This window comes from Trachurus japonicus, chromosome 13 (assembly GCF_045865225.1).
Source record: "Trachurus japonicus isolate A0001 chromosome 13, Traja_1.0".
NCBI lineage: Eukaryota > Metazoa > Chordata > Actinopteri > Carangiformes > Carangidae > Trachurus > Trachurus japonicus.
Window position 1 is genome coordinate 26848977 of NC_140919.1, and position 13753 is coordinate 26862729.

At 44.0% G+C, this 13753-nt stretch overlaps 1 protein-coding gene across 6 annotated transcripts; it reads right to left on the bottom strand.

Moving 5' to 3' along the window:
* Window positions 1-1799: 1799 nt before the first annotated feature.
* Window positions 1800-13252, bottom strand: eif4h (eukaryotic translation initiation factor 4h). Of its 6 annotated transcripts, none has more exons than XM_085795622.1 (8): window positions 13174-13252; window positions 8949-9139; window positions 8759-8823; window positions 6981-7077; window positions 5992-6072; window positions 5374-5544; window positions 4394-4509; window positions 1800-2367 (listed from the first exon to the last, which is right to left on the bottom strand). In XM_085795622.1, exons 1-8 carry the CDS (start codon window positions 13236-13238, stop codon window positions 2362-2364), a joined length of 792 nt encoding a protein of 263 aa, XP_085651748.1. In that variant the 5' UTR covers window positions 13239-13252; the 3' UTR covers window positions 1800-2361. The 6 variants fall into 6 exon arrangements, with proteins under 6 accessions (XP_085651748.1, XP_085651744.1, XP_085651747.1 ...); XM_085795618.1 differs by having other exon boundaries at window positions 5965-6072; XM_085795621.1 differs by lacking the exon at window positions 1800-2367 and having other exon boundaries at window positions 4355-4509; window positions 5992-6066.
* Window positions 13253-13753: the final 501 nt, after the last annotated feature.

Consider the following 13753-nt stretch of genomic DNA (forward strand, 5'->3'; position numbering starts at 1 on the left):
GTCATTTCCACAACCACACATGTTTTTACGTAAAACACATTTTAAAAATAGAGTTAAGGCAAAGATTGTTGTTGTGTTGATAACTGTGCAGCTGAAGGTGGGGTATATGTATATGGTTTGAAAAATATCTGATTTGGAAATGTATAGCCTAGTGTTGAAATAAAATTATATGTTTTTTGCACTTTTTGCAATATTTTTATTTTAATTTATTCTATTTTATTTAAATTTTTATTTTATCCCTGACTATTTTTTGGTACCTTTATGTTTGCACCTGACACACAACACGTTCCTTGTGCTGTAAACTGTTTACTGCTCTTGGCAATAAAAAACATTTCTGATTCAGATTGAAGCTGTTGGGAGAGCTTGGTAAGTGGACTGAAGCTGGAGTCAGTTTGTCAAGAGCCACCACACACAGATGTCTTCAAGAAATGGACTAGAACCGTCTTACTCCTGGTACAAAGCCAGACCTGAACCAGAGGCACAAAAGGTCTTACTGAGGAAGAAAGAACTGGACCGTTGCTCTTTTCAGATTTAAGTACTTGTTGCATTTCATTTGAAAATCAAGGGATGAAGACTGGACAAGCTCAGAATCCAAGCTGCTCCAAGTCCAGTGTGATCCTGCCGTCCATGGTGATCTGAGGCCACGTCATGTGACGAGGTTTGTGGAGATGCCCACTTCCTTTTCCAGCAGGACTTGGCACCTTCTCACAGAGCCAACACTACTAGTGCAGACTGGTTTGCTGTGCTTGATTGGCAAATACCACAGACAATCTACTTTCCAGAGAAAGATGAGAAGCATGTAGTGGCCAAGACGAGCTGAAGGCAACTATCAGAGCAACCTGAGCTTCAACAGGGCCACAGGCTGATGGCCTCCATGCCACGCCGCTGAAGGAGCTCTGACCAAGTATTCAGTCCTTGATTACCAATACAAATGACGAGGGGAATCCATTTGTCTGTCAGCTCATCTACCATTTGCAGAAGAATTAAAAAGCCTGATGGCTGCAGGTACAAAGATCTTCTGCAGCGAAGAGAGAGGAGCCGTCCACCACTGCCGTTTTCTTGGTCCATCAAGGTGTTATGAGGTGGATGATCTGTGTTGATCAGAATTAATATATTATTGAATTAAATGGCCTCCACCGTCTTCAGTGCTCATCTCTCCATCACATCCCCCAGTGAATCCATCTGGGAAACATGATTAAAGTCTACAGATGTTATTGAAAAGTACCTTGGGGTGTTTTTAGTCTGTATCCTAGCAACAACTTAATGGAGACTGAGCACAGATATTGTTAAAATTAAAAAAAAAAAAAAAAAAGTCTACTTTCTGAGTCTTTTTTTTAAATGAACATACTTTCCAGAGTTGAACATTTCTGTGATGCAAGTCCTTCTTTTTTCTTAAATCTCAAGAAATATTTGATATATACTGGATTTGTAATTTTCATGAGCTGTACACATATTTCACTCTACAAATAACCAATATGAAACATATTTATGTTCGCTAATTAAATTACAAAGGAAAGCTGTAGTTCCATCACTTTGTTCCACTGAAGTCAACGTGCTAGCCTTGTCTGGCCTGTAGAGGGAGCTGCTCAGAGGACATACAATAAAGAAAGAAAAACTTTAATTTAGCTCTTTAAAAAACAATATACTTCCTCCAATCAGAGAAGAGGCAGAACAGAACGAGCTTTATTCTTTATTGTTTTTTTCATTTGGAGGAAAAAATAAAAAACAAAACAAGAGATCAACCCCCCCCCCCTTACCCACCCCCCACCCTCACCACCCGGAAATTAAACACATTGTGGTGTATGTAGATGATACAGTTTTATTGCCATTAACAGTGTTGGAAAAGAAAAAGTTAAAACAGCTGTTCTTTATTCTATAGTACAGTAAGAAAAAGTTCTTCCATTTAACGTCCTGGAAAACAAAGAAAACTGTTTATCAGCGACACAAATGTTCTCAAAGCGACACAGACCGAAAACACTGAAGGTTCAAATCCTGTTCAGCTGATCCACTATAGACCCAGACCTGGTCCACACTGACACAGAGAGACCTGAGAAGATTCAGCTGGACCAGGTTTGCGGTCCACAGTGTGTTCAGTTTCCTACAGATTAAAGATGAAGAACTACAATTAACTACGAACCAAAATTATGACTTTGTTGAACAATAATTAATAATTTTGACTTTGCAGGCTCATTCAAAACTTTTCAATTTTACAAAATTTCCTTGGTGGCAGTTGACTTCCACATGATCCACACTGAAGTAACAAGAGCACAAAAACCTTTAAATTTCTTCTTTTCTGATGGTGACATGTTGTGTGAGCGCCACCGTCTGGTCAGGAGAATGTCAGGAGGTGGCTTAAATGAGTCAGTGCTGTAAAAAAAGACAGTTGGAGGAGAAGCGAAGAGATCGGAACAGAAAGAGGTGAAGAAAATGGGGAGCAAAAAGCAAAGGGAAAATTAAAATTAGATGAGAAAAACATATTTTTCATCCTGTATCTTGTTTTTTTTTGTTTCCCTCTTGTATTCCCCATTTACTTTCCTCTCCTTCATTCTGTCTAAACACCTTTTTTAAAAATCAAAATGCATCTGCACTGCTTTTATAATCACAGGAGCTTGAGAGAGCCATGACTTGTTTTTGTTTGATTTCATTCCTCATTTGTTGTGTCTTTCCCTATTTCATCACTTATTTCCTGTCCTCCACTCTGTGCTCCTCTGTTTAAAAGGAACAAAAAAAAGTGCACAAACAATAATAAGGGAGGGGAGGGCAGGAAGATAGAAAGTATTAAGAAAATGAACAAAGAAACCTAATGCAGGACTATGGGAGAGACAAAATACACTTTTCTTTTTAAGGAGTCCCTTTTTCATTTTCTGTTGTTAAACAGTTAAAGAAGACCCTTTAGAGAGAGAAGATGAAATGTGAAGATGAAAAATAATTCAAGGGAAAGAGAAAAAACAGAAAGGGGAAAAAAAAGATGCTTCTCTTTTCCCATTTGTTCAGTTTTCCTCTCCAACCTTTCATCCTCCCTACATTTATTCATCCCTGTTGTCAAATGAATCCACAACAGGTGAAGTTTTCAGTGTGGACCAATGGAAACTTTATGACCTGTGTTCAGTGTGGACATCTCTTTCTTAAATCTGACTGGACAGGACAGATCAGGAGCTGTAACTGTCGGCCACACACCCCATCGCTGTCTGTTTCACACATCTGTGTAAACCATGCTGCGTTCAGGGTGTGTGGGACACAATAAAATGTGTCAGACTATGTTTGTAGTATTTTTTGCGGGCTTTGGCTTTCTGGAGCAGGACCAGCAAGACAAACCACTAACACCACAAAGCGTTGTTTTTTGGTAAATCAGGGACAATTTTTTTTTTGTAATTAATTAATTTCAGTCGATTCATAACAGTCGATTTACTAAACAGTCTTTCCCCATTTTTCCCTCAGCAGCTTCACGAGCAAATTAACTACACTGATTGGGAAGCCAAATGGAAGAATATCCCGCAGACAGTGAACGCAGCACCTGGTCTCCTGCTTTTCAGAACCGCATCTAAACAGGCCGTCTAACGCCCAGTGCATTATTACAGAACTCAGACCAGCATCACTCCAAAGCTTCAGGCTACAGTGTCTTTTATTCTAAGAAAGCTTTTCCATCGGGGGAGAGGGGAGCTTGTCGATGGCTGGCAGTCCGTCCTGATGTAGGTTGAGCTCCGCCCACCCAGGACGACCGGGCAATTAAACAAGAAACACTCTGCTCCACCTCAACCAGCTACAGTCAGGGTGAGGGGGCGGGGCTGCAGCAGAAAAACTACAAAATAAAAAAATAAAAGAGAAAACTTTACAGTTTTAACCTCTGGACTTCTTTCTGGTGGGGAATAAATGGTGTGGGACTTTTAACCCAGCGAAGGGGGAGGATGGGGGACATACTGGACATAGCGGGTACGACATCACAGTAAGCGGTGGTGAAGGGGCGGGATGAGGGGCGGGGCAGAGAAACCCAAAGTTTGGACATGCATTCAAAAGCTGCTTGTTGTGTTTGTGTTTACAGATTTATTATTCATCAGTGTCAGAGTGTGTTTCATCTTTATTCCCACTAAGAATAAATATTCTGCTCAAACTGAACTCAAAACAGGAAGAAGAAGTAGTAGAAGTAGAAGAACAAGAGGAGGGCGGCGTCCGCTCGCTCACTGTCTGTCTGTCTGGAAGGAATGCTAACTGTGGCGTTTAAACTCATCCCGTTGGCGTTTCTCTCTTTCTGTATTGACTTTCCTTGTTAAAGTTCTCTATCCATTCACTTGTGTCCCCCCCACCCCCCCTCCCTCCCTCTCTCCCACCCACCCCCCTCCCCCCTCCCTCCGGCTCTCATGGCCTTCAGTCTCTACGGTTTTTCTCTGGAGATCACCTCCTCTCGCGGCTTGGCTCCGCCGAAGATAGCAGAGTTTGGGTTGGCGACCTGGTTGAGCGGCTCAGAGACGGTTCGGGGTTTCAGCTGCAGCCGAGGCCGCTGTGCACGCTCCTCTGTGACACAACAGACAAACAGATCAACAACCCTGGTCTCCTGTTCAAAAAGTTTCCTCAATCTAAAATGACAAGGCTGAACCAGTCGCTTAACAAAGACCTCACTACAGGAAAAGCATTGGACTCATAAACGTGAGTAAATCACACGATTAAGTACAGTTAAATAATAACTACGTCAATCTGGGTACATTTAAGAAGTGCACTGTCCAATCACTAAATCAAAAAATTGATAAGTGATAAAAACACCTGTTATTTTGAGAACAACACGTCACATTAAATAAACTACGAATTACACAAAGTAGCACATCTACTAACTAACCTAGGATATTCATGACTAATACAGTTAAAAGGGACAACAAGGAGTTTGTATTTGGTTATAAAAAAGTCTCATATTAATGTGGATGAATCTACGTTACCCACACTTGTTAATGGCTCCATTTTCGATACATATATCCTTTGTCTCTATCGTTATTTTGTTATTATTAGTGGTGGAAACGCTGGGCGAGCCGACCAGCGTTTCCTTACTTTCGGTTTTGCGGACGCTGCCCGGCGGGTCATGATAACAACGCCGCCGAATCACGGTTTATGGTCGGAACTATGACGGTATCTGATCGTCTTCGAACCTCTGACTTTCATTCTTGATGAATGAAAACATTCTTGGCAAGACGTCCATCTTGCGCCGGTCCAAGAATTTCACGGTGCGCGCGGAGGCTCATGGTAAATGTAGTAGGAAAACACTTTGCTTTCCAAAACTCCTTGTTGTCCCTTTAAAAATCACTACGCACAAATCAGAAGAGCCGTGTGACTGAGTAGCTACAACACCAACAACACAACTTCACAGTCACACACAGGAGATGGCGTCACCTTCAGACGGTTCCCTGAAGTCTGTCGTTCCTCCCCTGGGTCCTTCTCTGAATCGACCCATTCCTCCTCCTCCTGCTGCTCCGCCTCCTCCACCCCTTCTGTCGCCAGGGCGACTACCACCGCCGCCGCCGCCTCGACCCCGCCCCCCCATGAAGTCGTCATCTCTAAAACCTGCAGAGACAGTTGCACAGATAAGACACGTTAATGGAAAAGAAGACCCCCGACCCCTATGCCATCCACCACAGGTGTACTGCAACATCTGGTTCCTGCAAGGTGACAAATAAGGATGAGATGGGTGAGGTGAAAGGCATGATGGGGGGAAAAAAATCGGGCATAACACAGCATCCTCAGGAGGAGGAGCTTTGGATTTTAGATAAAATGTCACAGAGAAGACTGATGAAATGTGCTGCATGTAGCGCAGAGGTTGTGTGGTTTGTCTTCAGATGTGTCTACTCAGTATCTACTCATCATTTTCTGTCACGTTGTGCGTTTCTGTTTGAATGTGCTGCATTTCAGACATTATGCTGCTGTCTGATTTGCTTCGGCCGAGCTGTGCTCTGATTGGCCCGACGGGATCTACTGCTGTCCAACCTGAGCTGCCGAACTCTGTGTTCGCACCTCCTCCTGGCTGGTCGTAGAAGTCATCACGGGAGTCGCGTCCGCCTCCTCCTCTGGGAGCTCCCCGAGAACCTCCTCGTCCTGCAGAGGACAGGGGGGAATTTAACACTGAGAGGAGGAGAGGCGGGCTGGAAGAGGGGAGAGGAAAGGACAAGGAAAGGAGGAAAGAGAGGAGGAGGGGAAGAAAATAAAGAGAGGGACCAAAGAGGAGGAAGAGAGAAAATGAGAGAAAGAGGAGGAAAGAGGGACAGGACAGATGAGAAGAAACAGGGAGAAGAAGAGAGGAAAACGGAGGAGGAAACAGAGGAGGAGGAGCTGTTCCTCCTTCTAGAAGGAGCTGGAAGGACAGCGCTGGAGAGGCGGAGCTTGTTAGTTGCCCACCAGCCAATCAGAGAGGAAGCGGCGACACTCTGCATCAGACAAACTGCTCACCTGTGCCAGGTGACCTCATCCAACCTGCTACCTGTGTGTACGAGCACGTGTGTGTGTAGACCAGTTAGAAGAAAAGGAAAGAAAAGAAAAGCAAAGAAAAGGGGGAGGGCTGTGAAGGTGAGGATGAGGAGATGAAAGGACAAAACATGAAGGATGAAGAGTCCTCCTCCTCCAAGTCAGGAGAACACAGTCACGACCTTTAGACCAGAAAGACAAAGCGGTGTGACGGCGTGAAGCGTCGGTCTGGTCGTCGGTGGCTGACTGTGTCTGAGCGGCTGCTGCTGCTCGATGCGGCTACACAAACTCACATTAACCATGTGAGACTTGAGATTTAAATGGTTAAACTGTCCACTGTGAGATACAGTAAAACTGGTTTCATGTGTAATCAGAACTGGTTGATCCAGATCGAACTCTAGTTTGAATCGTACAGCTTCGCCTTCAGACTTGGAGAAGAGAGAACAACAGAGTCGTCTCACAAACACACAGACAGACACACACACACACACACACAGAGGACGTTAGTGACCTACTTTCTGTTGGTGGTGTGGCGTCCCTACCTCTTGCGTCGTCTTTCCTGAAGCCGAAGCCCCCTCCTCCTCGTTCTTGCCTTCGCCCCTCTGCAATGTCGACCCTCAGTGATCGTTCACCTAGCAACTACAGGGTCAGAGGTCACATCAGGCTCGTGTCAGATTCAGCTTCACACCAGCTCATTCACCATGTTTCATAGTTTATTCAAAGGGAATTACATAGAGTTTAGATTCTCAGCCCGAGCCCGAGCCCGGCCCGGACCTGACCGCGGGCAGGGTTCAGGCCGACATTTCACATCAATGTCCGTGGGTCAGGCCGGTGTGTTGATTTTTTTCATGACTTTATTAGCCCAATTAGGTGGACAGAAAGCTATGCCATAATCAGCAATATTTCATGTAACTATTTATTTTTCGAAAAGTAAGCCTGCATGTAACGAAAGTGTGCCATGTTGCACAAAAAAGCATCACGTCTCCTTCACGTGCAGCAGCGGCACGCACGCCACACACTGACTGCATGCATCACCGGTCTGCTCGTGCAGCAGCAGCTGAGCAACATGAAGTTCGAGAATATGAAGAAAAAAATAAAGTTTGAGCACCTTTGATGGAAAGTCGGAGGTGTGGAGGGTGCAGCAGCTGCTGGCACTGAGATGTGCTGCATGACTGAGGACCCTGGACAGCGCTGCCGCCGAATTTAAATAGCCCACTAATTAAAAAAAAAAAATGTCGGGTTGAAATCGGGCTCGGGCTCATAATTACAGTTAATGTGTCGGGACGGGCCGGGCCGGTCTCGGACACAACGTGCACGGGCTCGGTTAGGGTCGGGCTTGATTTTTTGGGCCCGCTCTAAGCTCTAGAATTACACAAATTAAAGTTTTTTCTTTGCGATAGCGTCTGAGCTTTGGGATTTAAACCAACAATAAAGTAATCTGACGTGTTTCACGGCATCAGTTAAGTTATAAATGAGGAATTAGGAATTCATATCCAATTATCAACTATAAAATTATGTTTGGCATATAAGTGAAAATTGAGGCCCCTTTTCTACTGGTTAAAAAACCCACAACGACAGAGCATTTGGGTTTAATAAGCATTGACAGCCAGGTCACAGGAGTCTGCAGGAGATGTGTGGTTTTACCAGCTCCAGCCAACAGTGCTGCAAACACAACATTCAGGTGAACTTGCCAACACACAGACAGGCAGACCTGCCGGGCTACAAAAACACTGCAGCTACACTGCGCTACAAAATAAGGGTGAGTGTGGCTTCAGAATGAGTTTTGCACACAGATCAAAGAACCTCACACTGAGACTTCATCACTTTTATAGGAGCAACACCAGGGGACGAGATGTGACTGATGTGTTTCACCAGTCTGCACAGCAACTCGCTGCTCACTCTCTCGCCACTGATTTTTGTGTGTGCTCAGTAAATGCTTGTGATGACATCACTCCTTGCACTTGCAGAGGAAAATAGGTGAATCGCTCTGTATCCGGGTTCTTCCTGACTCAAGTACAAACACTCATTTCAGTGGGAGAAGCCAACAAACGACATTTGGAGTGGACATTCACAAGCTGCTGACTTATTATCTGCCAATCAAATAATCAACTCGTGGACTAATCATCGCAACAACAACATGTATGTAACGAACATATTGCCACATCACAGTTCACAATCTTATGTGGCCAGTAAATCAGGCTTCATATTACATGTGTTGTCCCTGAGTGAAAACCCTGACTGACTGAACGTAGCCGTGGTCTCTGTCTCCACCTTTCAGGCTGAAGCAAAAAAAACAAACAAAAAAAAAACAGATACTCACAGCACCGTCGTACGTCAACGCTTCTTTTAGAGACTCCAAGTCATCAAACTCAACATAACAAAAACCTGAAAGACACAAAGAGAGTGGAAGTCTGACTCAGTCTCATGTGGTGTGTGTATAAACAACAACAACAACAACAACAACAACAACTGTCTGCAGAGCAATGACGCAGAACAGAAAATTCTCCAACCTTTGAACTTGTCTGTCTCTTTATCTCTGACCAATCGGACGCTGCGGATGTTGAGCTCTTTGAAGATGATGTCGATGTCTCCCTGCACCGTGTTGAACGGCAGGTTTCCTACGTAGGCCGTGTATGGAGGCTCTGTGGGCAGCTCCTTCTGCTTCCTGGGGCCTCCGGCGCCACCGCCACCACCACGGGGCCTGACAGGTGGGGGGAGCACAGGCACCATTCATGAGCGGCACAAACACACATAAACACACACACAGAGCATCATGGGATATGAGTTACAGCTGAGCTGTCAGGCAAGACACAGACAGGAGCTGATCTCAGATCACTCACCTGCTGGTAACAGGACAGTCTGACTGACTGGAGACGAATACAGGCTAAAAAAAACCCTCCTGTCATAGATCACAGTGCTGCTCATGATCATCTTCTACCACTTTTTCAGTTTTCAGTCATAACTGCTCTTCCATATCAGTTACGGTTCTGGCCGTTGTGTTTTTACCTAAGGTGATAATTTAACCAGTCAGGTAAAAGATCAATAGTGTCCATTCACAACAGAATGACATTTGTGAATAAAAGATATTTCTGAATGATATACTCCAACATCCTGATTGGTTGACTGATCTTCAATAAAACTGCACAATTAGCGGATGGGAAGCAACGCCTCCGTAGTCTAGCCCCGCCCCCCACCTTGTTCACAGCATCAGCGCCCGACAGTTCACCAAAACAAAACATGTAGCCATGTGGCACTGTAAGAGACCAACACAACATACACCATATAGTGCAGGTCACCACAACAGAGCTACACTGAGGGCAGCCTGTATCTAATATATACCGTATGTATCTCAATGTATCTGAGCTGATGAGACATATTGTTGTCTTTCATTGATTAGACCACCCACTGCAGCTAAGCTCATCAAACTGAAGCTACGCTGTGGATCACCTGATGATCAGTACTGGCTTTAAATTCAAAACACATACAGAAGGTGACAGAAAGGACATACGTGAAAGATCTCACTAGTGGTGTTCAGTCCGACTGACGACTGATCATCCCAGTACCTAACAGCACGTTCTCTAACCTCTCTACTTTATTCAGCATGCCTAGCTGGCTTCACACCCAAAATACATGAGCTCAGAGTCAAGAGAGAAGTTGATTGACCTACAAACAAGTAGCTGAGATTGTGCTGATTCAGAAAATGTGCCCAACTTTATGATCTGTTAATTTTTCTTGAGGAAAAACACAAAGTTATGAAAAAATCAAAAGCTCTATAAGGAGGTTATCATGATCAAATAAAATGATGTATTGTTGTAGTGAGTGTTGCAGTGACATATTAGAAACTGGACAATAACAACAATGAGTCTCATTATAAAATGATACAATTAGGGCTGTCGAATGATTATTCACTTGAATCACAATACTACCCTGTGATCAATCATGATTACATACACTGATACAACTTGTATTGTCTTCTAGTCGTTCTAATATAGTATTTAAGGAGGCAAATGTAGCCTACCTACAGTTAATCCATTAGAATTAAAGGATGCAATTGTACAGATTGGTTAAAAATAACAACACCTCATAGTTGTTTGTTTTTTCCTCATCAGCACTATATTTTGATGCAATGCATTAAACAAATGCCCATGTATCTGACTGCACACCTCAACCTTCATAAACTAATCACATGACAGGCTTTGCTGTGGATGGAGTAATTTTGTCCTCCTGAAGCTGCCGTACACCTGACGGGCCACCGTCCGCCATTTCATCGTCACAATCACTGACACTGTCAAACCAAGAGTTGGAATTTTCTCACTACCTGTAGTAATGTAGTAATACCTGTAGGACAAACCCCGCCCTGTGTTGATTCAAAGCAGGATGCGCTACCGTTACCGTACAAGTCAATAATATAATAATACAATATAAGATGATAATGTGCCTAGCTGGGATCGGTTCCCCATCCTGACACTCAGTCGTGATAAAGAGCAACTGCCAACACGTTGTCTCCTCAGTTCATGTCCATGTTTTCAGAGTAATAAACCTCATCTGGATCATGGGAGCTGTGTTGCTGCCCCCTGCTGGACTCTCAGAGGATCAAACCAGTGTCTGATTCACACAAAGCTCCACCACATATGAACTGACTGCTCCATCAAACAACGCAGTTTCCCAGGGTCTGAGAAACAAAACAGAACCTGTCCACAAACAAACTGGGGCCACTTTTCATTGTTTTCTTTATAAATTACTGAAATTATTAGTCTTGATTATTATTTAGTATTTATTTTTGACTATTAATGTTTGTGGTGATTGATGGATCATTTATCTACTTGTTTCAGCTCCAGTGACTTACGGTATATCGCCAAACACTCACCCTGCAGTTGGTATTAATGTAAACAGGCCATCTGCATAAAAGCAATTAGCAATTATTAAGTTTGAACAGGATGAATCATAACATCACTTGTTTTTGATGCAACAGTGACAACCGCAGTCATTACACTAAAAGAAAATGAACTAAGCAATGATAATTAAGAAAAATCTATTGCTAAGTAGGTAATAAAACAAAACCTCGACATTCTGTAAAAACAGATCCTCAAATATCTCTAGACTTTCTGTTTCCTTTGACAGCAGTTGACTTCAGTGGTTAGATAGACAAAACAAGACATTAAAATAAGTTAACTTGGAACTGAGACACATTATGAGCTCTGAAAAAAAGCAATGTTTACTTGGATATGTAAACATTCAAAACAAAGTCAGATTGTGATTATTTGAGCCAATATCATACTATGAATCATGATTTCAGTTGGCATGGTCATTTTTTTCATTTCCAGTGTGAGACAAAGGACGGTCATCTGGATTTGGCTGTGAACAAAACAGCTGCTCTGACAGATGTTGCACATGGCGGCCATATTCCTTACAATAATATTGGGATTGATTGTGGAGCCATGCTGTCATCTTTGTCACATATTGCATGTGTTCATCCAGTTCTTCATCCTCTGACTGACCATCCTACCTGAGTCACTGTCACATGTATGGTAGAAGTGTGTTACTCACTGGCAACAACAGAAAAGATTTAGAGCAGCTGCTCTGAGCTGCAGATGTGTTCACCTGACTCCTACATAGATCAACACTCAGCAATAATTCAAAACTCACATGATCACATTCAAAATCTTTGTCACTTCATTTCTGCAGCTGGAGAGACAAACTAATTCAATTAACTGTGTTTGAAGCAGCTGAAGCGCTTCACTGATAAACTAACTGACAAAAACTGTATCTTAAAACATTTTCCAGAGATAAATCAGCATTTGTGTCTCATCAACTGTTACTCTTATCTGCTGTCAGATAACTAATCCATCTTTTCTTTGTTTTCTATCTCAGTACCTGCTCTGGACTGCTGGTCAGACAAAAGAGGAGATTTGTCCCCCTGAACTGTGGGAAACTGTGATGAGCAGAGTTAAGTGATGTTTTCACGCATCACAACATCCACTGATCAAACAATAAAAAATAAACTGAGAGAAATCCGCTCTTAGGATCAGATTGGATGGAGCCTGAAGGAAAACAATGTATAGTCGCAGCAGCTGCAGACATCCAGCGCAAACCGAGGAATCTTCTTTTCACTGCTTGTTTCATTCATCAGCGTCATTATTTAACACAAACGCATACACACACGCAGACAGCAAATAAAAGCCCAGAAAACAGAAGATAACCTGCTGTACCAAACATACGAATAACAGATGGTCCTGATGGATACTCATCCTCATGTCTGGTTACTACTTGGGATAAATCTGCAGTTGCGGAACACATGATGCAGCCATGCGGGCAGTCTGCAGCTGCAGCTCGGCCACCACCTCCACATGCTGCGGCCTCCTGCTCCGCTCCATCCCGTCTCTCACTGGGGCCGATTCATTATTTCAAACACTTGGCAAATCAGCAGTATCTTACTACCGAGCTCCGGGCCGATCCCTGCCACATGAGTCCGTGTATTTCACTGTCTGTGCGCAGCTAGCCCGCTGCTAACGGCTAGCCTGTTAGCTCCGGACCGCGGCGTTTCCTGGCTGCTCTACGCGACCTTCCCTCACTCCTGCCAGGCCCAGGCACCAAGCGCCGGGCGGGGCGGGCTCCGGGGCCTGGTCGCCCTGCATCGAGGCTAAGGGAGGAAAGCCATGGGAAACACGGCGACGGTCCGGTTGGTGTTTGCGTTAAAGGGACAAGACGGAGCGGCCGAGCAGAGCGGAGACTCACCCTCTGCCGCCGCCGAAGCTGCCGTAGGCCCGGTCCCGCTCATCGTAGCAGTCGTAGTCCGCCATTACTGCTGCTGTGTGTCGGAGGAGGAGGTCCTACACGTCACACACAGAGTGGGTTTAGGTGCCCCGTAAAGTGCCTGACCGGGAACACTGAAGCGCACATGGTTAGTTCACTTCATTTGATGTGTTTGTTTTATCACCACAGATGTATCGATGAAACGCAGTGTAAACAAATTTGACGGATGACACGGTCCATGACATGCTCCACCTATTAGCTTACTTGGATGAGGGGGTTGCATGACAATTAAGTTCTTTGATTTTTCAAGTGAAATTAACATTATCCAACCACTGGTTTTTTAAAAAAAGAAGCTCCAATATGATGAAAAGTATACATAAAGGCTGCATTCGTCTGCCATGGGATGTGACAATTGCTTCGGTGCCTCCCAAGGGAAGTGGCCCCTGCTGGTAAGTATGTCCACAAATATGTTTCCAGGTCGTAGCCTAAAGGGAAAACCTGAAAAATTTATTGAGGAACATGAAAACAGTGAACCCAACCATGAGTTACTGAATGGTTTGAT

Bases quoted from the DNA above. Each gene is read 5' to 3' on its own strand.
- eif4h (XM_085795616.1), bottom strand. From the start codon at position 13,238: ATGGCGGACTACGACTGCTACGATGAGCGGGACCGGGCCTACGGCAGC. The intron at 8,824-8,948 runs GTTGGAGAATTT...TGTGTCTTTCAG, and splicing joins AGAGACAGACAAGTTCAAAG to GTTTTTGTTATGTTGAGTTT. The intron at 7,078-8,758 runs GTGAGTATCTGT...CTGACCCTGTAG, and splicing joins CGTTGACGTACGACGGTGCT to TTGCTAGGTGAACGATCACT.